The sequence below is a fragment of the Anabrus simplex genome, chromosome 4 (genome assembly GCF_040414725.1).
Source record: "Anabrus simplex isolate iqAnaSimp1 chromosome 4, ASM4041472v1, whole genome shotgun sequence".
NCBI classification, from domain to species: domain Eukaryota; kingdom Metazoa; phylum Arthropoda; class Insecta; order Orthoptera; family Tettigoniidae; genus Anabrus; species Anabrus simplex.
The window spans coordinates 201,697,509-201,721,495 of record NC_090268.1 but is presented as its reverse complement, the minus strand read 5'-3'; the positions used below and the strand labels follow the sequence as shown (position 1 = coordinate 201,721,495).

The 23,987-nt window shown below is 38.8% G+C and overlaps 1 protein-coding gene across 6 annotated transcripts in view; it reads left to right on the top strand.

Moving 5' to 3' along the window:
- Positions 1-23,987, top strand: part of mEFTs (elongation factor Ts, mitochondrial) — an 85,013-nt gene that overhangs the window by 33,500 nt on the left and 27,526 nt on the right. For all 6 annotated transcript variants that reach the window (XM_067145314.2, XM_067145315.2, XM_067145312.2 and 3 more), the window contains exon 3: positions 3,698-3,946. In XM_067145314.2, coding sequence (XP_067001415.2) covers positions 3,698-3,946 — 249 coding nt within the window. The remainder of the gene's footprint in view (positions 1-3,697; positions 3,947-23,987) is intronic.

Here is a 23,987-nt window from a genome sequence, read left to right as displayed (position 1 = left end):
CATTACTACTGTTTTGCTCTTGCTCACAGTTAACTTTTATTCTTTAAACTTTAAACTATATTCTTTAAACTATATCCTCAGTTTAAAGAATATATGCAACAAATACATCTTAAATAAATAGAACTAATTTCCTAAAATAATTACCAATTTTAAACTAAACCTAGAGATGTTTATGTACACCTACTGTATTTACAACACCTTAAATAAATAAAAACGAATCCCCTTAAATAATTGCCTTAATTAAACTAAATCTAGAGACATTTAGATACACATGTATTTATATATTTTTCAGGAAGGACCTCATATTCTTGAGGTCATTAGGACATGTCTAATTTTAGGTGGGGGTGAGTGAAAAAGGTCCACTGATTCATCTGCCTCATTCAGTGATTTTAGTGCTCTCAGCAGCCATGAGTTTGCCCGAGCCACAGTTCTCTCTTTAGGGAGATGGAAAATATACCTTTGCCTAGTATTGCAGCGAGGAACATCTAATTGAATCAACTCCATAATGTTGAACAATCCACTCTGTTCGTGAGACACTTATAAAGAAAGAGGACATTGGCACATTTACGGCGTAAGTGCAATGTCCTCATACTCATAGTCTCGCAAAAAGACTCGTATCGGATGGAGAGGGAGAAATACCCAAACATTTGTAGCTGGTCCATTTCATAAACCTTATTTGGACTCTTTCCCAAGTTTTGTAGCAAATACTGCTGAGAAAGTAGCCTTACCTCGCAACATTATTCTAACAATGGCCTGTTTGAAGTGCAAAACAAAGTTATCAGAGTTCTAGGAGAAACAAATTCTGTCATGTCTCCGACATGGCGCATTCCACTGTCCATGTACAGAAGGACGAACAGTTCGAATGAGGGTCGAACTGTGACCTCTCAGTACGAGAGATATAACAAAAGGAATAATAAATTTAAGGAAAGGAAGCCCAATCACAAGTCCTACAACAGTGTCATAGTGAGACGCGTGATCAGTGAGAGTACCTAGTGTTCCGTGTGATTAAAAAAAGTATATGAGAATAATTTAATACATATATGAAAAACCTTAAAGGCAATGCAGTTTATGAAGGCTTGGAACAAGCCAGGACATGGCGATATATTAGGACACATTGTAGGATGTTTGTGCCAGCCTTATCACTGGTATGTAAATATTCTAGGGTCAGTAGCTGGGAACTTCAAAGACGCATGTAGGCAGTGGAAATATCCATGTTCTCTATGTTTCTAGAAAACGCCCATGGTAACATCTTTCCTTGGTGAAGGAAACGCCAGCCAATGAGGAGGGGTCAACTCAGAATCACAAGCAGGGCAAAGTCGATCACCAAATAGTAGGTTCCGGAAAATATGAAGGAGGTGCAGAGGGCGAAATCAAGGCAGTCAATCGGCAGTCAGGAGTCAGTCAGTCAGTCCGAGAGGTTGGTCTAGAGAATTTAAGGGAGACAGTTCAAGGGAGGACCGAGAGAGGTCAATCTCAGAACTTCACGAGAATAGGCTCGAGAGAAGAAGGGACTTGTCAGACTTAGCACGGGAAGTTGGTTAAGGGAAACCATGGATAGAGAAAAACAATTCAAGTAGCAGAAGAAGTAGAAAAGTAAGAGTCCAAGTGTATTGGGAATTTGGACTATTAACAAGACAAGTGAATTGTGGCTCTAGTAAAGTATCTTTCAGAGCCTCTTGAAGGAAGTTATCGCAGTTGTTCAGAGGGAAGAACTACAGAGGACTACTAAGTCTTGGTAACCACGCGATTAGTCTGACTGTAACCCTAGAGTTCTGTATGAGCAGGTGAAGACAGTCTACTACAGGTAAGAGTAACGTAGTGCAGGAAAGTGATCCGAAGGACAGAGTCAGAGTTTAAAGGAACTGCATTCCCTGGATGACGGTTAGTGAGGTGTGAAGTGCTGAAACGCTTGAGTGCCAATGCAATCAAGAGGAATGAAGAAAGAGAAAAAGGAAGATACTGCAGGAAGAACATCCCTCTCGGAAGATAAGTATTTACTGAAACAGACAATGTGAGGAACAAAGGGAACCAAAGACTTCTTATATAGCTTCGGAGTGTTGTATGGTTAGGAAGTTCCCTTATTTAGAAGAGAGTCCATTTGATTGTAATTGTACATATCTGCTATATATATAAATATATATATGTTGTGTAAATCTTCTTGGGAAATTTAATATAACTTAGCTCGGCAGAAGGCCATCTGACTGGTGTCATTATTGTATCATATAGATGTATTCTGAACCCCTCCCAGTCTCCAGCATGTATCATCCTTAGGATACGACAATTCGGAGCAGGTGTTTTTTTTTTTTTTTTTTTCCCCTCAGTAAGGCAAGTAATTTAAAGCTTTTCTTAGAAATCCTATCTAAAACAAGCTAAAACAACATATTAAAATATTGGTCAAAAAGTCCAAATATAAACGTATCGAGGTCCTAAAATGACATATTTTAATACATATACATTGAATTTTTTATACAGGCAATATAAAATACCTCAGAAACAAATCTTTAAACTGCATCAGCTTTATAAATTCTTACTAACCATACTGGACACACCGAGACCGAAGGTAATTAAAAACGCAGTTTTCACAGTAATATCATCTTGAAGATCTAACATCACTGGAATGCCTTTGAGTTATGTAAGTATATATATTATCTTCTTTAAGAAATAAAATGTCCAGCATTCAAATAAACTAATAAATATAAACAGGTTGCCTATGTCTTGACCGATACAGAATCAGATAAAATATTACCGTGGAATGTACAAAAATAGTTTGTTCATAAAATAATTATTCCTTTAATTGGAATATTTTATATTTTTACAATTCCAACAAAGTCGTGCAGACTGAAACTTGTTTCCAATATATGAATTTATATCTTAATATCTTAAGAAGTACTGAATGTGGAAATGTAAAACATTCAAGTTAAAGGAATACCGGTAATTATTTTATTAGTTAAAGTCAATAAGAAACAAACTTGATATTCATCAACTGTAGTATTCATGCATCAGATTCATATCTGAGAAAAGAAAGGAAGAAAAGAATAAATGAATAAATAAATAAATAAATATATAAATCATCATCATCATCTTCCTTCCAAGTATTGGGCCATGTGACCCGTTACGGTCTTGCATTTTACTTTTTGCAAGACTTGAAAGCAGTCAAATGTCCTTCCGACGGGTTGCTAGCCTGAAGGAATAAATATATAAATAAATACATTAATTATTAATTAATTACAAAAATGTTGCAAACTTTGGGTTTTTTTTTGTAAGAAATTTTGTCTGACAATAGTGTAAGTCAGTACAGATCAGATCATGAAGTTTGTCACATGTACTCTTCCATTGACAGTGTTCCCGATAGTTTTGCCTAAGTACTTAAAGTGATTTTCTAGTGTGATGTTACCATGTTTGATTGCAAGTGATCCCGAGTTTAGGTTCTTGGAGTCCATGTACTGCATTTTCTCATAAGAGATTTGGACACCGGTTTTGATGGCAATCTCATTAACCTTCTCAATGGTTTGTTTGGCTTCTTTGGAAGTCTGGATAATTATTGCTAGAATGTTATTGTTGGCATATTGTGTATTGTTTGTTTATACTGTTTCTTTATGGATAAAATCATCTGGTTTGAAGTACTGTATATACAAAAAAGGTTATGCAAACTTCCATGTATACTTTTGTCATTTTAAATTCCTCATTTGTTCTTCAGGCTGAAAAATGGCTCAATGATCAAGCACAGGCCATGGGTTGGTCCAAAGCTGAGAAACTCGAGGGCCGGTCTACATCTCAGGGTTTGGTTGGCGTAGCTATTCAACACAACACTGCAGCTCTAGTCGAAGTCAACTGCGAAACTGATTTTGTGGCTCGTAATGAAATCTTTCAGAAGATAGTTGAGTCTACTGCTTTAGCATGCCTTCAGTATACCAGGACACAAAGTGTACGAAGACCTCTGTTGAAGGTAAAAATGCTTGTATTAGTTGCCTAATAACATTTAAAGAGAAGCAGTCTTCATACGAAAGACTGTTATTTTGTGCTGTATGATTTTCTTTATTGCAAGTTTATAACAAAATTAATGTTACAAAATCTACTCTTTATGTGTAAGCTATCATTTTGTTTACAACTTCATCTTATGGGACATCATTCTTAACAATTTTTCACGTATACCTGATATCATCATGATACAAAGTACTTTCAGTTCTTTTCCAATCTAATAGTTTTTTATAGCTTTTGATATCTTTATTCTTTGCCTGACAGTTGAAGGATTTATTTCCAAAGTGAGGGGAGCCTCCATGGTTCAGACGACAGCACGCTGGCCTCTCACCACTGGGTTCCATAGTTTAAATCCTGGTCACTCCATGTGAGATTTGTGCTGGACAAAGTGGAGGCAGGACAGGTTTTTCTCCAGGTACTCTGGTTTTCCCTGTCATCTTTCATTCCAGTAACTCACTTGAATATAATTTCATTTCATTTGTCAGTCATTCATACCTGCCAAATTTCCCGATTTTCGACAGTTTTTCCCACCTCCCGATTATTCTGTTATTTTTCCCGATTTTAGCTTATTTTTTGGTGAACTTCATTTTTTTTTTCCGTTCTCGCCATTTCAGCTTTTTACACCAGTGGCTCGAAGTCCTTCGCTCATTGGCTGCTTTCAAATGAAATATTGACATTTATTAATATGAGAAATGCGTGCGAATGTTTATTGAAAGCTGTATATTACGACGTTATATTGATTGTCAATCTCTCATTCTCGTGTGCTGTGTTCATGATCATTCACGTTGTGGCTTCTCCAACCATTACTCTTATACCTTCATATCTTCCACACAATATAAATAACATTTGTTTGAGCGCCAGTTGCTTTTTTAAGAAAAACAACAAAATTCGGTAGAGCATACCTCTTATATCAATTATCTCAAGGCGTGAGGTGATAAACTCACATATCTGGCAATATACAGGGATATGGATCAGGAAAATATTAATTACTGTTGCATTTCCACAATTGAGGATTGTACATGGAACTGGAATCACTTATTACAATTAAAATAAAACTGAGTTTATGACTATAATTTACGTCACAATGAACAATCATTGACGTCTTTTAATTTAACAAAAGAAATATATCGTGAGATTTGCGGTACTAATAAAAGGAAAATTTAATCTAAACAAAAAAAAGCTATTGGCATGAACTTGAAGTGAGATGTGATATCGCCGCTGATTACATTCTTCTTCATGTTATGAATGCATAACATGTCTGATGCTTTAATTACCTGATGTCGGCATACACCGCTGTTGAACTTGAAATTCTTGGGAAAACCTCTGAGCTGAAGTCGGGAGCCGTCTGCTGTTATCTTCTTATATAACAAGGAGTTGGCCTACATACCATGTACGCGTGTAGAGAGCTCCAATGTAATTACGTCCACTCAATATATTATAAGAAATTGGAAAATATTATTGAAACATCTTGTGAAGTCCATCCTCACAAGAAGATGATGTATCTTTATCTGCATAGTACCCGTCTCTGCTCGGATACAACCACCACTTGTAGACCTCCTCGATGATTACAAGACCCCTTGAAAACACAACTCTTAGCTCTGACCATCACACTAAGACCACTTCTTCCATTTGATACATCTGACTGTTTCATATGATCTGCACAATATGATCTGAATAATATGAACTGAATGATATGATCTGAATACCTCTCCGCACCGTCGCCTCGACTTATATAACCTCGCGATGACGACTCATCTCCCTACTCACTGTTCATCCCTTCCACTTCCACATACAGTAGCTGGCGAATACTGACACTTGGTCGCAATCACGTGCTCACGCACTGCTGTCATCAGTCATGTGTCGTCTAAGCGTACCCAAGCGGATTGAGAATGACTATGCTGAATGCGTCACCGGGAAATCTACTTGCACAGTTAAACATAGCCTCGATTGCAAAATACTATGCCAGCTCATCTAGCCAGAGTTACAAGCCACAGCATGACAATATGAAACCAACAAATCTCACTTACTACAATACAGAATAAATACAAACAAATTTCACTTAACCTATGATTAAATACAATAATATACGTGATACCTAATTATTACAGTCTAAATGATGAGAAACAGAATATATAAAATCTAATGAATCGGGTTGTTAATAATAATAATAATAATAATAATAATAATAATAATAATAATTGTACCGGGCGGTACACCTCCACTCCGCTAATTTAAAATGTGCGCCAGTTGAAACTCCTCTGCTGGAGGAAGTCTGAACTTTATCTACGCTATTAATTCTCTACTTTCTCAGAAGATGTCACCACGTGGAAAATTTTGAGTTTTTGAACTGTGTCATTTTTGATGTGTTTTTGTTTGGCTTGAAGTAAGAAGTGTGAACTTTCTCTTCTAGAGGACACTACTGAAGATCAACAATAGTGCAACCTAGTGCGGAGTCAAAGAACTATTTTTTTGGAGAAAATTTAATTTCAAGAGTTTGTTCTTTGTTAAATTTCCTTATGTCATTGTTTAAGTTGGCAATATTTACCCCTTTCTTCCCCTTGTTATGAATGTATCCAATCCCGAAATTCTTCTATTAATTTCTGACCAATCTGGTGTATCTTCCCCCAACTTGTATCGGTTGCGGGGTCCTACCCAATAAAAAGTTTGTGGGAGGGTGTTTTCATTCCCCTAACGCCTAGAACCTTCCGCGAGAGGATATAAACTGCTGATTTTAGGGTCTCCGGGCCACTTCTGTCCCATCTTTCAGTGTGTTAAGTACATAGCAGGGGGCGGGAAGCGCCTCTTTCTTCGGCAGCGGTCAACAACAAGGTAATGGCCGATTAATAACTTCTTTCTTTGCTAGCTCAGCAGTTTAACTTTCGGGGCGGGTTCTAAGCGTTCAACTATGCAACCTTTTCCTAAAATGTAACTACTCTTTTCATATATTCTCTTTTAAAACGACATATCGGGATAGAGAGTGCTTAACCCTCTCGAGCTCCCACTCACATCGTCTTGAGGTGAACTTATTTTTCTCAACCAATTCTTCCGTAATGTAATGTAAATTGCTATTAAGTCACCTCTGTAGTATGGGATTAGCCCTTGTAGTAACGGCCTAGTGCCAAGTAGCAAAGTGTATTAGGAGTGCAAGTTCGCCTCCTCTCAAATTGTATTTTAGAGGTCATGCATTAACCTTCTTGTCATTTAACAGACCTCAGTAGGTTGGGTATTTTACCCCTGTGTATATGTCCTTTGAGGACAGCTTAAAGGTGGAGTTCGGAGTGGCCTATGATAGGCTTGTATTTTAGGGGGAAGTTGCCCTTTCTTGAAAATTGTGTTTCTGCCTCAAGGAGGCTTTTGGGTGTAATTGGAAGCAAATGTTTCTGGCATGTTTGGGGGTTTTCGGCCCCTTTGTTGTATGGTGTTCATTGTAAGGTTGGGCTCATTGCTCAAGAATTATGTTTCTGACTTTTGAATCCCCAAATGGGGTACCTATGTAAATGTATTTTTCAATCGTGTTTCGGCTACTAAGTACCTGTTCTATTTGTTGTTACCTAATTTTGAAAAGAAAATATAACCTTGTTAAATTTTAAAAATTAATTTCACTTTAGTAGCTTGAGACCTATTCACCACCCAGCACCTTCTTTCATGCATAACTACCACAAAAACACGGTAACAAGTGGTAGCAGAGCGTGGTTGAATGGGGCTCAATTTAGCCCCTTTTGACGGCTACACATTGTTTTGATCCGAACTCTAACCATTTTCTCAGTTGCTGGAATTTTTTGACTTTTTCAAAATTGTTCTGTCATCATGCCAGGCCCTCGCGATGTTCTCCATCTTAATTATTTGCGCAAAGAGGAGTTGATCTATGAATTAACTATCAGAAATGTGCAATCTGGAGGCACGGTTGCAGTAGACACTAACAAGCTTAGAGAGTCCCTAGATTTGCCCATTTCCATCCCCAATTTGGGAGAGAAAGAAATTGATGACTCTCTTTCCACGATCGTCGAGAATATTACTGGGCTAGCTTCTGTAGTTAGTTTTTTTGATGAAAATGATCCGTCTCCTAATCAAATTAAGCGTGTGCAAGGCAGGCTATATCATTTTTCGAATAGGGTTAACGATCTGTTGTCTCTAAAACTGAATGACGTTCAGAGGAAGGAAGCTAGTACGCTCCTGGAAAATATTTCCGAATTATCTAGTAAGGTCACTCTATTGTTGACTGGGGAAGTTCCTCCCAAATCTGATCAACCCACCATAGTGAATGCAGGTAGTGAGGAAGCGCCTCCCAAGGGAGAAGTTAATAGGATAACCGTTGCTGCTCAAACTATCCCTGCCCCATTGGACAACGAATCTGAACGTCGTGCATCATTGAGTAACATCCGTTCTGAATTAACTTCCTTGCCATTGAAACCTTTACCTACTATGTCACCCGGGTTTAGCAGCTTGCCTCATCCATTGGCAATGTTGCTCAGAGGTATCTCTAAGTTTTCGGTTAATACCACCAGTGAAGTAATTTCATTTTTAAGATTTCTGGTTGAATTTCAGGATCATGCCCTCGTGTTTTCTCTTTCTCCATGTCAAATTTTGCAAATCATCTATCCTTATGCTATTGGTATTCTCTCAGATAAAATCGTAAGAGCCATTGCCGAGCAATCATCTATTGAGGATTTCCATGCCCATTTGCTAGCTAATTTCATCCTGGCTAGGGCCAGGTCCTCCCTTATTCAGAAGTACTATTATCGTGTACAGCGCTTGGATGAAAACTTGGCTGATTTCATACAGGACATTAAGTTTTACACTAGGGTGTTTGCCCTTCATTTTCCTGAAGATCAGATTGTACAGGCTATTGTCGAGGGAATTTCACCTCCCTATAGGTCATATTTGTGTTTCGCGGCGTGCCCGCAAAGTTTCTCTGAACTTGAAGCATTGGCCGTCTCAGCGGAAGGAGTTAGATACGCCGATTCCTTGCGTGTCGCGAAAGAACCCCCGCCTTCCTTTAGTAACACTCGGCCTCCGCCTCGCCGACCAGTCAATCCCCGTAAATGTTACGCTTGCGGGTCGCCTGACCATCTGCGCAATAAATGTCCATTGGTCAAAAGTAGTAGGGCAAATAATGGAGCTGGTTCAGCACAAGACTGTTTTAAATGTGGGGCCTTCTCACATATCGCCAAGAATTGCCCAAACTCAAATAGCACCCCCTCCTGCTCAACTTCTGGTGCAAATTCCACCTATGCCAATAATAAAAAGTGACTAGGGCCTTCGGCTGAGTCGTATAATCCACCTTCCCGAGACTCAGCCCCTAGTAAACAGGTTGTAAATGCAGAGAACGATCAGCCTTCAAATTCATCTTTTGAATGCCCTAAAGAATGTCTTAGGATTGCGGCGGATACCCCCGCACCGGTTCCTTTTCTTAAGATTGAGTTAAATAACGAGCCTATAACAGCTCTCTTAGATTCAGGAAGTGTTTGTTCGATTATTTCGGCTGAATGGTATTCTAAATTGAAAACGGTTTGTAAACTTCCTGACTATGTCTCTTCTCCTGTTCAATACGTATCGGCTAATTCATCCCCATTAGAAATTCTAGGTTCCTTACTGGTCAAAATTCGTATTTTTAAGTTTACATGGAAAGTTAAATTGTTTGTGGCCAAGCAATTGTCTTGCCCCATTATATTGGGAGCTGACTTTATTTCTCACACTGGTCTTGTGCTCGATCTCCAGTCTTGGTCGTGCACATTCAAATTTGCTTCTAATTGTAAAATCCCACTATTAAAGTGTAATTCTGTGTCATGTTCTTCTATTTCGCCTACCCAGGATGAGATGTTGTTAGACCTTAGACATCTACCTGAGGAGCAGGCTGATAGTATTCGCAAACTGTGTCAGTCGTTTCCCGAGGTGTTCTCTGATACTCTTGGTGTTACTGACCTTATTGAATACAAAATTGAGGTCACGGATTCGATTCCGGTCCGTTTTCCACCTTATAGGCTATCTCCACCTAAAATGAAGGCTCTAAAAGAAATCATCGATCAGATGTTGAAGGACGGTATTATTAGGCCCTCTAAGTCAGCGTATTCTTCGCCTATTTTTTTGGTCCCGAAACCCCAAGGAGGCTTCAGGCCTGTCATTGATTACAGGGCTCTCAATCGGAAGGTGGTGTTACAATCTGTGCCCCTTCCCGACCTTCATTCTTGTTTTTCATGGTTTCGTAAGGCCAAGTTCTTTACTATCTTGGACTTGAATCAGGCCTATAATCAAATTCCCCTTGCCGAAGAGTCTAAACATCTTACAGCGTTTGCCATGGACTGGAATTTATACGAATACAACCGCGTGCCTTTCGGGCTCCCCACCGGAGCAGCTGTACTCACTAGGCTACTAGATAGGGTCTTCTCCGACATCAAATTTGAGTACTTATGTCACTACTTGGATGATGTCGTCGTATTTTCAGAGACTTTTGAAGAACATCTAGATCATCTGCGAGAGGTTCTCGATCGCCTTCGTAAGGCTGGGTTAACTGTTAAGTTGTCCAAGGTTGCCTTCGCTAAGCCCTCTATGTCCTTCCTAGGGCATATTGTGTCACCTGATGGTGTAGCAGTCGATCATTCTAGAACACAGGCCATCCGTGATTTCAAACCTCCCAAGGACATTAAAGGTATCGCCAGGTTCATTGGTATGGTGAATTTCTTCAAGAAGTTTATTCCTAACTTCGCTAATAGAGCGGCGCCCTTAAACCTTCTTCGTAGGAAAGGCATCAAATTCGAGTGGGGACCTTCTCAACAAGCCGCTTTTGAAGACCTTAAATTAGCTCTTTGTAATGCCCCTGTACTTGCTATGCCTGATTTCTCGAAGAAATTCATCGTCCAAACCGACGCGACGTCGTCAGCGGTAGCTGCAGTCCTTCTTCAAGAGACTGAACTAGGGAGGCGCCCCATCGCCTATGCGTCTAGGACATTGTCGGCTCAAGAAGCCAAGTATTCCATCTATGAGCTCGAAGGTTTGGCAGTCTTATTCGCCTTAGAGAAGTTCCGTCTCTATCTGGAACATGTTAAATTCGACCTGGAGACAGATAATCAAGCCCTAAGCTGGGTCTTAGGTAGGCCGCGTCGTACTGGTCGTATAGCCCGCTGGGCCATCCGTATTTCTGCCTTCCAGTTTGATGTTAGACATATCAGAGGTACCGAAAATATTGTCGCTGATGGACTCAGCCGTATGTTTTCAAACGACGTCGAGACCCAAGAACCGGTCGACAGTTTATCACCTCCCGAGTCCATACTATCTGATGTTAATGCCATCCTAACAGATGCTCCCATGCTCTTTAGGGATATCGAGAAATACCAACGTGAAGATCCGACGCTGGCTCCGATAATGGAAACCCTTTCTTCTGGGGAACATGTTGTCCCTTATGTTCTGAGGAATGGTGTTCTATGTTGCCCTTCGAGGCATGATAAGATGATGAAGGTTGTTGTTCCAGCGGTTCTTGTACCTATGATCTTCAAGTATTATCATGAGACCCCATTAGGAGGGCATCTTGGTATCTTTAAAACTCGTGAAAAGATTCGTGAAATGTTCATCTGGAAAGGTATGGACGGTGAAATCCGGGAACTTGTAAAAGCTTGTAAATCGTGTTTGCTCAGTAAACCCACCATGTCCACCAAGGTAGGCCTTTTGTCTTCGCATCAAGCGTCGCGCCCCATGGAACGCCTGTACATTGATTATGTAGGACCCTTCCCCCAGTCAAAGGGTAATGCTAACAAGTTCATCTTTGTATGTGTAGATGGTTTTACCAGATTTTCTTGGTTATTTCCGACTAAGCTGGCTACCGCTCAGTCTACCATTACTTGCCTAAATTCTATTTTTGCTTCTTTTGGTCCGTGCCAATATATTGTATCTGATAATGCTAAGGCTTTTACATCTAATTTATTTCGTAAATTCTGTTTTGACTTATCCATCTCTCATGTAACTACTTCTGCGTATTACCCTCAACCATCTCTGGCTGAACGGGTTAATCGTAATCTCAGGTCCGCACTGATTGCCTATCATCATGATGATCATTCCAGGTGGGACACGTCCCTGCATTGGTTAGCTTTTGCTTTGAATTCGGCGGTTCATGAATCACATAAATTCACTCCAGCTTCTTTGATGTTCAAGTTTGTTCCCAACTCGCCGCTCTCTAACCTCTGGTCTCTGAGTGACATTCTACCCGAGACAATAGATCCGGATAATATTAAAGATCTTTGGAAGAAGGCTAAAGCCAATCTTAAGGTATCTCATGAAAAGGTTAGGGAAAAGTATGATCGTGGACGGAGACCCACCACTTTGAAGGTAGGTGACCAGGTGATGGTCAAGAATTTTGTTCCCGCCGGCAAGCTTGCCCCCAGATTTCATGGGCCTTGTATCATTCTCGATTTTCTTACGCTAGTTACGTTGTTAGTAAGCAATCCAGCCACCGAGAGGATATTTAGGGTTCACCTGTCACAGGTGAAACCAGTGTAAATTTTGTGTCAACTTGCTTCATATAATTTGAAAGGAATATGAAGGTTATATTTTTTTTTTCTGAGTTCAACTTTTAAGGCTTTCTGCCCCTTCTATAATATTTTGCCTTATATGTAAGCCTCTTGTAAAACCTTCCCCGATCCGTTAAACTGCCATTCTGTCCTTGCCTCGGCCATTACCACGCTCCCGTCTCCTGCTTCAATACACACTGTGGCTTGATTTGAGTAAATGCCATGGATATCTGCACGCCGCTGACCCCTCATCCTCCTCACCAAGCCTGTGCCCTCAAAACAATGATGATGGTCCAACAATATTCTGCCGCCTAGCTTTAATGTTTCAGTGCCCCCGCAGCCGCGCGGCGCCGTGCAGCAACTGGGTCCGAGGACGGGCCCCCTCGGCCCCAGCGAGGACGACGTGTGCACGGCGAGCCGGAGCTCTCCTCCCGGCCAAGGCTGATGTGCGGCGCACGACCTGCTACTTGCCCGCAGCCTGTATATGTTCACCGCGGGCGCGGCGTGCTTCAACACCTCTGCTCCCCTCATAGTGCGGGCGAGCGGTATCTCAGGGTACTTGAGGGGTCCGAGCGGCCTCCTTTGGACGCAAGCCGCAACGGCCGGTCTGGCCATCCCACTTCATCAACATCAACTACATGGACAGTTACGATAAGCAATGACTACACTTGGGAATTCAACAGCAATATTTGGTGGACATTGCAAAAATTTTCATCACTTTTAAGTATTAAAAGTTTATCTTCAGAACTCAACTTCTACAAACATAAAGACTGTACTTCACCTGCAACAACAAATGTTGAAACTGAATCAAACCAAATTAAGAAAACCTTATAAATTTTTTTGGCAATTAATCTCCATATCTACATCAAAACTTGGACCTTATTTTCAAACAATTTCATGTGTCACCCCGGGAGGAACTTTTGGGGGGGGGAGGTCTGTACCGGGCGGTACACCTCCACTCCGCTAATTTAAAATGTGCGCCAGTTGAAACTCCTCTGCTGGAGGAAGTCTGAACTTTATCTACGCTATTAATTCTCTACTTTCTCAGAAGATGTCACCACGTGGAAAATTTTGAGTTTTTGAACTGTGTCATTTTTGATGTGTTTTTGTTTGGCTTGAAGTAAGAAGTGTGAACTTTCTCTTCTAGAGGACACTACTGAAGATCAACAATAGTGCAACCTAGTGCGGAGTCAAAGAACTATTTTTTTGGAGAAAATTTAATTTCAAGAGTTTGTTCTTTGTTAAATTTCCTTATGTCATTGTTTAAGTTGGCAATATTTACCCCTTTCTTCCCCTTGTTATGAATGTATCCAATCCCGAAATTCTTCTATTAATTTCTGACCAATCTGGTGTATCTTCCCCCAACTTGTATCGGTTGCGGGGTCCTACCCAATAAAAAGTTTGTGGGAGGGTGTTTTCATTCCCCTAACGCCTAGAACCTTCCGCGAGAGGATATAAACTGCTGATTTTAGGGTCTCCGGGCCACTTCTGTCCCATCTTTCAGTGTGTTAAGTACATAGCAGGGGGCGGGAAGCGCCTCTTTCTTCGGCAGCGGTCAACAACAAGGTAATGGCCGATTAATAACTTCTTTCTTTGCTAGCTCAGCAGTTTAACTTTCGGGGCGGGTTCTAAGCGTTCAACTATGTAACCTTTTCCTAAAATGTAACTACTCTTTTCATATATTCTCTTTTAAAACGACATATCGGGATAGAGAGTGCTTAACCCTCTCGAGCTCCCACTCACATCGTCTTGAGGTGAACTTATTTTTCTCAACCAATTCTTCCGTAATGTAATGTAAATTGCTATTAAGTCACCTCTGTAGTATGGGATTAGCCCTTGTAGTAACGGCCTAGTGCCAAGTAGGTCTTAAGCAAAGTGTATTAGGAGTGCAAGTTCGCCTCCTCTCAAATTGTATTTTAGAGGTCATGCATTAACCTTCTTGTCATTTAACAGACCTCAGTAGGTTGGGTATTTTACCCCTGTGTATATGTTCTTTGAGGACAGCTTAAAGGTGGAGTTCGGAGTGGCCTATGATAGGCTTGTATTTTAGGGGGAAGTTGCCCTTTCTTGAAAATTGTGTTTCTGCCTCAAGGAGGCTTTTGGGTGTAATTGGAAGCAAATGTTTCTGGCATGTTTGGGGGTTTTCGGCCCCTTTGTTGTATGGTGTTCATTGTAAGGTTGGGCTCATTGCTCAAGAATTATGTTTCTGACTTTTGAATCCCCAAATGGGGTACCTATGTAAATGTATTTTTCAATCGTGTTTCGGCTACTAAGTACCTGTTCTATTTGTTGTTACCTAATTTTGAAAAGAAAATATAACCTTGTTAAATTTTAAAAATTAATTTCACTTTAGTAGCTTGAGACCTATTCACCACCCAGCACCTTCTTTCATGCATAACTACCACAAAAACACGGTAACAATAATAATAATAATAATAAATACTGAATGGAATCTGTAACCCTGTTGTACGGTTACAGAACGCCTCCCTCATGAAATAATCGATTAAATGAATCGATTGATTCATGAAATATATACATAATCACCTGAAATCGAGTACACCATAGATACATGTATAAAAATGCCCTTTACAAATTGGGTACATAGTATCATCCATCTGGATGTTCGGTGTTACACATATAAAACATTCATCACTTATCATTTTCACTTTGATTATACAGTATTATTTACATACAGATTACATTTCTTTCTCACTTCTGTCGTTTCAAACGTTCATTTAGTGTTCAAAAGTAATTCTCGAAGACATTTCATTATATACACTGTCTCCAAGCACTGGAGTTTATTTCACTGCCGTGCTTCACTTAATATTGCAACACACGCTAATTTCACTGAAGTCCTGTTCGCAATGACAGCTTCATAAAACATGGTGAATTAACATAATAATGAAAATTAATCAACAAACTCACATGATATATTTCTTAAGATTTCTTATATTGTATGTGCCTTATATTGTCATTTATATTGTCTTCTAATGAATAAGCACATTTCCCAATCCGTTTCACTACAGTGAAGTATCCCTGATATAACAAGAAAAACTTAGAAAATTGACCAGCTTCTACTGATGACGGGAGTGGCACTCTGAGTAAAACCTTGTCACCAAGTTCAAATTCATCCAATATAGTCTTACAAAAATTATCATGCACAATCTTACCGTTTTATCCTTCTTAGGTATAATAACAAGTGGATTCAATTTAGGACTACATGATGGTTCGATTATATTATAATCTAGCATAATGTCAATCTGCCCTTCAACAGCGCTAGCGTATTTTAACAGAATGGGATATTTCGGTCCTACAAAAGTTGAGTCATCAAGAACATTAAATTTGTGTTCGTAAAGATGTGTTCTACCAGGCCGGTCACTAAAAACATCACTATGTGATATCAATAATTCACACAATTCGTCCCTCTGACTCTCCGCTAAATTACATTTCTCCACTGTCTCATACAATTCATCTCTAGAATCTTTCTGTATAGACACATGGCAGACATCAATATTTTTCCTAATATTAGGAATTTCACAAGGCCCTTCTATACTAGAACACACTTTATTCGCACTAATTTCTGACAAAACATCATATGATAAACTGACTTCCCTGCTACTCTTTCCCCAAATAAGATTGACATTACACAGATCAAAATTTAATTTAGCCTTGTGACACGTTAACCAGTCAGTACCTAAAATAACGGCATAAACTAAATTAGGCACCACTAAGCATGGTTGGAAAATACATTCTCCACTTATGTTAATGGGGACAGCTATTTGTTTATTCACTCTTTGAGACTTGTTTCCAACAGCTGTTACGATGAACGTATTCCTCACTGGAATTTCCGCTACCTCATACTTCTCTCTCAAAACTTCCTCACCGGGCGAGTTGGCCGTGCGCGTAGAGGCGCGCGGCTGTGAGCTTGCATCCGGGAGATAGTAGGTTCGAATCCCACTATCGGCAGCCCTGAAGATGGTTTTCCGTGGTTTCCCATTTTCACACCAGGCAAATGCTGGGGCTGTACCTTAATTAAGGCCACGGCCGCTTCCTTCCAACTCCCAGGCCTTTCCCTTCCCATCGTCGCCATAAGACCTATCTGTGTCGGTGCGACGTAAAGCCCCTAGCAAAAAAAAAAAAAAAACTTCCTCATACAGCTTGGAATTTACACATGACTTCTCACTACCAGAGTCCAACAAAATCTTAACTTTTCTGCCCCATATCAGCAGTTCAATCGTCGGTGTAACAGTAACACTACTTAAATTATCCTCATTACATAATATAAGATCACTTAACAAATCTTGCCTTATATCTAAATTTAAATTACACTTATAAAATTTATTGTCTACGATTAAGTCGTCACTTAAAACATTTGAATTATTGCTACTTAGGTCACAATCATGTTCACTTACAACTATAGGCTGATCGACATTAACATACTTATCTACCTTATACGTGAACTCACCATTTACGGACTGTCTCAGTGACCTGTTTATACAGTCCGTTGCGCGTTTAAAGTACTTGGTTCGGTTACGACTTGTTGGTTACACACCTCAGTCGGCCTCCCCTGTTGCCTATTTCCTCTAGCGTCATTATTATTATTATTATTATGGCCTGGATTCTCCCGCCTCCCAGCTTCTGGTTGATTACCATAATCACGCCTCCACGTCCTGAAATATTCCGAACTATTTTGATAATTTCTCTCCCTGTGGAAATTATTATTAGGTCTCTCCTGATATTCTCTTCTATAGTTACGATTATTCATAGGCCTATCCTGATTATTAGATTGGTTTCCCCTTCCTTCTACATTCCTATTTAGTGTCCTACTATTATTCAAGCTACTACCTAAAGCATCAAAACTTTCCAACAAAATCTCCATTTCCTTAATAGTCTCCACTCTTTGCATACAAACAGCTTCTCTTATTCTATCGGGATAGTGCTTAGCCATAAGTCTAACTATATCAGCCTCAGGTCCAATACATTCTAAATTTCTCCACACCAAAACATGAGCCAAAAAGTATTCAGTCATTCTAACACCCTCGTTAGAATCATACTTGCCAAACATTACTCTCTCTCTCTCTCTACTCCGAACACCTTCACTCCAAAATTTAGCCATGAATTTCTCCTTAAATTCAGTTAGACTAGACATTGAGCTTTTATATACTTGAAACCAAGACTTAGTCTCTCCTATGAAACCATTAGATAAGATCTCCAATACAGTTTCCCAGCTAATAATATTGTCTCTTAATTGAACAGCAAATTTCTTCTCTACTACTCTCAAAAATTCCATCGGGTTAAATTCTTTCCCAGAAAACTTAGGTATATCATGATCTCTAGTGATTAAACCATTATTTACAATTATTTCACGTACATTTCTACTATCACGCACTTCTTTCTGGAGTACTCTCTGGCAACTCAGAAATTTTTCTTCCAATGTTTCCTCAGACTTTTCTTGAATTTTTCTTAATTTCTCCTGTAATTTTTCTTCCGATTCTCTCACCTTCTGTGATAATGATTTTTGTTCACTCTCTAGATCACGTACTTCTCCAAGTTTTCTTTCCACATGTTCTACCCTACTAATACATTTCCTAGTTTCTTGCCCCACTGTATTGGTTATCTTTTCAAACCTTTCTTCTACTAACTCATTGATTTCTCCTTTATTAGACTCGATCTTGGCGCCTAATTCATCAATCTGTTTGATGCATGTCTCACTAATTTGCTCTATTTCCGCATGGAGATTGCTCCGACCCAATTCCATCTCAGCTCTGATGTCACTACACTCCCTATTTACCTTACTTTCTAAATTATTAATTTGCTTACTTATTTCTAACACCTTATGATCTATCTTATTACTAACATCATCAATCTTCTTATTAATACTATTTATGGCATTACTCTGAGCTTCAATTTTTTCACTAATGACCGCTTCAATTTTCTCACTCATAATATTATTCTGAGATTCAATTTTCTCACTAATGACCGTTTCAATTTTCTCACTCATAGCATTATTCTGCTCAGTCATTTTGGACATCAGCAAATTAAATAAACCCAGGTCAATCACCCCTTTACTTCGATCTTGCGTGACAGCGTTTTCCTCAGTTTCTACTATTTTCTGACTTTCAGCAGGTCCCACCTTAGTCACCAACTTCCTATTTATGTTACCACCTTGGATTTCCTTGGACACAATAACCTCAGCCTCATCACCTGACTGCATATTGCTATCCTTGTCCATCTTCGGTTTCCTACTAATGTTTCGCGATCTCAAAGCTATTTCCCCTTGCACTTCCTCTGACATTACCCCTTAAATACAAACTTCAACAAAATGACCTTCCTAACATTACTCGGTGAATTTAACATGTGCGTACTCATTAAAAGAACTGATCCATGTATATTGCCATTCAGAAACACTTTTTCTGAACCTTACGAGTCCCACGTTGCTGGTGACACGTTGTGGCTTCTCCAACCATTACTCTTATACCTTCATATCTTCCACACAATATAAATAACATTTGTTTGAGCGCCAGTTGCTTTTTTAAGAAAAACAACAAAATTCGGTAGAGCATACCTCTTATATCAATTATCTCAAGGCGTGAGGTGATAAACTCACATATCTGGCAATATACAGGGATATGGATCAGGAAAATATTAAATTACTGTTGCATTTCCACAACTGAGGATTGTACATGGAACTGGAATCACTTATTATAATTAAAATAAAACTGAGTTTATGACTATAATTTACGTCACAATGAACAATCATTGACGTCTTTTAATTTAACAAAAGAAATATATCGTGAGATTTGCGGTACTAATAAAAGGAAAATTTAATCTAAACAAAAAAAGCTATTGGCATGAACTTGAAGTGAGATGTGATATCGCCGCTGATTACATTCTTCTTCATGTTATGAATGCATAACATGTCTGATGCTTTAATTACCTGATGTCGGCATACACCGCTGTTGAACTTGAAATTCTTGGGAAAACCTCTGAGCTGAAGTCGGGAGCCATCTGCTGTTATCTTCTTATATAACAAGGAGTTGGCCTACATACCATGTACGCGTGTAGGGAGCTCCAATGTAATTACGTCCACTCAGTATATTATAAGAAATTGGAAAATATTATTGAAACATCTTGTGAAGTCCATCCTCACAAGAAGATGATGTTTCTTTATCTGCATAGTACCCGTCTCTGCTCGGATACAACCACCACTTGTAGACCTCCTCGATGATTACAAGACCTCTTGAAAACACAACTCTTAGCTCTGACCATCACACTAAGACCACTTCTTCCATTTGATACATCTGACTGTTTCATATGATCTGCACAATATGATCTGAATAATATGAACTGAATGATATGAACTGAATGATATGATCTGAATACCTCTCCGCACCGTCGCCTCGACTTATATAACCTCGCGATGACGACTCATCTCCCTACTCACTGTTCATCCCTTCCACTTCCACGTACAGTAGCTGGCGAATACTGACACTTGGTCGCAATCACGTGCTCACGCACTGATGTCATCAGTCATGTGTCGTCTAAGCGTACCCAAGCGGATTGAGAATGACTATGCTGAATGCGTCACCGGGAAATCTACTTGGACAGTTAAACATAGCCTCGATTGCAAAATACTATGCCAGCTCATCTAGCCAGAGTTACAAGCCACAGCATGACAATATGAAACCAACAAATCTCACTTACTACAATACAGAATAAATACAAACAAATTTCACTTAACCTATGATTAAATAAATATACGTGATACCTAATTATTACAGTCTAAATGATTAGAAACAGAATATATAAAATCTAACGAATCGGGTTAATAATAATAATAATAATAATAATAATAATAATAATAAATACTGAGTGGAATCTGTAACCCTGTTGTACGGGTACAACGTGAGTCTAGTCATTTCTAGAGACTAGTCGGTAGATTTGAAGTCTTTTTTTTTTCTTTCAGAATTTCAAAGATAGTGACTAGTGAATTTTCTAGAGATTTTAGGAGCCATTTAGGGAATTCTGACAAATTTTAATTGATTACTTGATAAAATAGCATTGCGCTTCGCATACTTTGTATGCAATATATTAATCTATGCATTTGCTAAGTAATGGCATCTTAAGTGCATGACTAATTCACACGTGTGGAGCATGAGTTCATATTATTTTCGGAAGGCTTATTAGAGACCGATCATCTCACTCACATACTCCTGTGAGGGAATATAGTTGTGTAATATTTTAGCAACAACATAATATAATGCAACAACTAAGGCAACAGCTATTTTAGACTTTGTGTCACAAAAGTACATTATCATACTTCAATATTTTAATGTGAACATGTAATATAATATTTTATTGAAATCAACACGCTACTCTAGTTAATTAGTATATTTTACTGATAGCTCATTGCTATAACATTCACGAATATAAACAAAGCTGCCCTAAAATATGACTATACATTTGTAAAATGGAGCTTATTTCAACTGAATAGGCAAAACGCCTATGGTAAACATTTACACTCAATAAGCTTAAAGATGAATTCATTCCGCTACAATTGCATGTGTATATTAAGATATAAGCTTGTTACTTTGTCACAATTTCAGTTATGATGTAATGTTTTTAAATTTTTTTTAGCAAGAGTATAAAATTTTAAATAATATTGTTAAACAATAGAGTATGTCATAAAGATCTTTATGAGGCATAAGGTGAAAATGCAAATAAGGTTCTAATGTAGCTGAGGATGACCTTGTTAAGAGGTCGAAACCGGTCCTAGACATGTGATAATCTGCATTACATGTAAATAAAAAGTATTTATCAGGTGGAACTTTCTTTTCCTTTTATCACAATTGTAGCCTCGTGTAGTAACAGTCCGGGTTTGAGACAGTAAGTGTTGTTATATAAACCATACTACTCCTGTATTGCACAAAACATGTAGAGTAAGCAGTTCTGACCAATTGTAACTCCTGATTTCTCCTGATTTTTGGTTTTGTAAAGTTGGTAGGTATGGTCATTAATCATTGCCCCAGAGGAGTGCGACAGGCTTCGGCAGCCAAAACAGTTCCTGTCCTCGCCGCTAGATGGGGCTTCATTCATTCCATTCCTGACCCAGTTTCATGACTGGAAACAGGCTGTGGATTTATTTATTTATTTATTTATTTATTTATTTATTTATTTATTTATTTATTTATTTATTTATTTATTTATTTATTTATTTATTTATTTATTTATTTAGTTAACTATGTTCAGAAAAGAGCACTATAATTTATTACATTAGAATTAAAAATAGAAATATAATTTCATGGCTGATCTGCTCCTCTATTCCTCCATTTTCTGAAGATATAAAGGAATATTAGGCTATATGCCATCCTATAGTGTACTCCTGTCAATAGCACCACGAGGTCTATTCAAGGCTTTGATGCAAGTGTAATGGATTAGAATAACTTGGAAACAGTTCTCTGAACCCATGGGTAGTTAGTGAAAATATTGAGCTTGATTAGTAGGTGTTGTTGTTGCTGTTGTTATTATTATTATTATTATTATTATTATTATTATTATTATTATTATTATTATTATTATTATTATTATTATTGAAATAACTTAGCACTGTCTACTGCCACATACATCCATACATATATCTTAATTATAGATTGTTAAGCCTTTCAGTATTCATTCTGCAAGCCTCTGTGAATTCACTACACACCTCCACAATCCTGTATCTGCAGCTAGTTCAGGGGCCTCATTTAGTTCTATACCTCTTATCTTTAAATCATTAGAAACTGACTCTAACCATAGTCATCTTTGTCTCCACCCTTCACAACCTTGTCTATTATTCTCATACATAACCTAACCTCCACCATTCACCACAAATGACCCCACCACTGAAGCTGGTATAAGTATACAGCTTCATACATAGAGTTCCCGTCACTAAAAGCCATACACTATATGATTCCTAACTTAGCCTTTCTCTGAGAACTGCCCTGCCATTGTTCCTGTTACGGAGATATCCGTGGTAGTTAGAGGTGAAAGAAGGTGCGGGCTGGAATAGGTCTCAACTACAGAATTAAAGTTAATTTAAAACTTTAACAAAGGTTATATTTTCTTTTCAAAATCAACAATTAACAGAGTATAACAGGTACCAAGTAGCAGATCAACGAATTAACAATTTACAGTTTGTTACAAGATTTGGGCTTCGAGCCCCAAGTCTAATTTCTGAGCTCACAGCTCACAACCACAATTGCTAAAGGGCAGAAAACCCCTAAGTACAAGGAGCACTTGCTCCTAATTACAATGTTAAGGAAAAGAGCAGACCCACTCTCAATTTTACAAGCCTATCAAAGGCTACAACAAACTTCCTTTCTATCTGCCCTTAAGGCACACAAGGAAATAGGGGTAATTAATACCCAACCTACAGGGCCTTCGCATGAAGAAAACAAAACAGGTTAAGAAAATGGCCCAAAATACAAAATGAATGGAGGCACTTGCACTCCTACACCAAGTTTTGTCTAAAACCTATGTGGCGCTAGGCCGATCATACAGGGGCTAATCCCGAGCTAGGGAGGTGATACGTATGAGAAAACTGTACTATATTAAAGAAGAGAAGAACGGTTATGAAAACATAGTCACCTCTTTTTTCAAAAATGAAGGGGAGTTCGAGAGGGTGAAGCACTCTCTATCCCCGCTTTACAGATTTGTAATTTATAGATAGACAGAAAAGAATTTACATTTTAAAAAGGTAGGTTACATACAAAAGGTTTCGAACCCTCCCTGAGAGTTAAACTGCTGAGCTAGCAAGAAATGAAGATGTTAACAGGCCATTACCTTGTAGATGAACTGCTGCTTGAAGAAAGAGGCGCTTCCCGCCCCCTGCTACATATTCACACACTAAGAGAGATGTTACTGAAGTGGCACCGAGACAAGAAAATCAGCAGTTTATATACCCTCGTGGAACATTCGAGACCTTTCAGGAATGAGTAGACACACCCCGTCAATTTTATTGGGTCGCTAAAAGTTACACATCAACATCGAGAAAGAAAGACACTATTGGTCAGAAATTAATTACAAAAATTAGTTATTGGTTAAATTCAAAACAGGCGGAAAGAAAGGATAACTGTTGCCAACCCCCAAACCACAGAACAAAATTTAGTAAAAACAAAACTTATGAATGCTAAATTTCTTCAAGAAAGTTCATTCCTTTACACCAGAGTGCGTTATCAAGGTTTTGGTAGAGACATCTGTTAGAGAATGTCCAAACTTCTTGATACGGAGCAAACAAACACAAATCAAAATAGACACAGTTCAGAACACTTCAGAATTACCAAATTTACAGTAGTGACATCTTCCGAGAAACCGTTGAGTTAATACAGTTTGTTAAAGTTCAGGCTTTCTCCTGTAGAGAAGTTTCAACTGGCGCAATATTTGAATTTGCGGCGTGGAGGTGTACCGCCCGGTACAGTTCCCATCCATTTTTACCAGCAGTCATTCTCTCTGCTTTCATGTTGGTTACTTCTA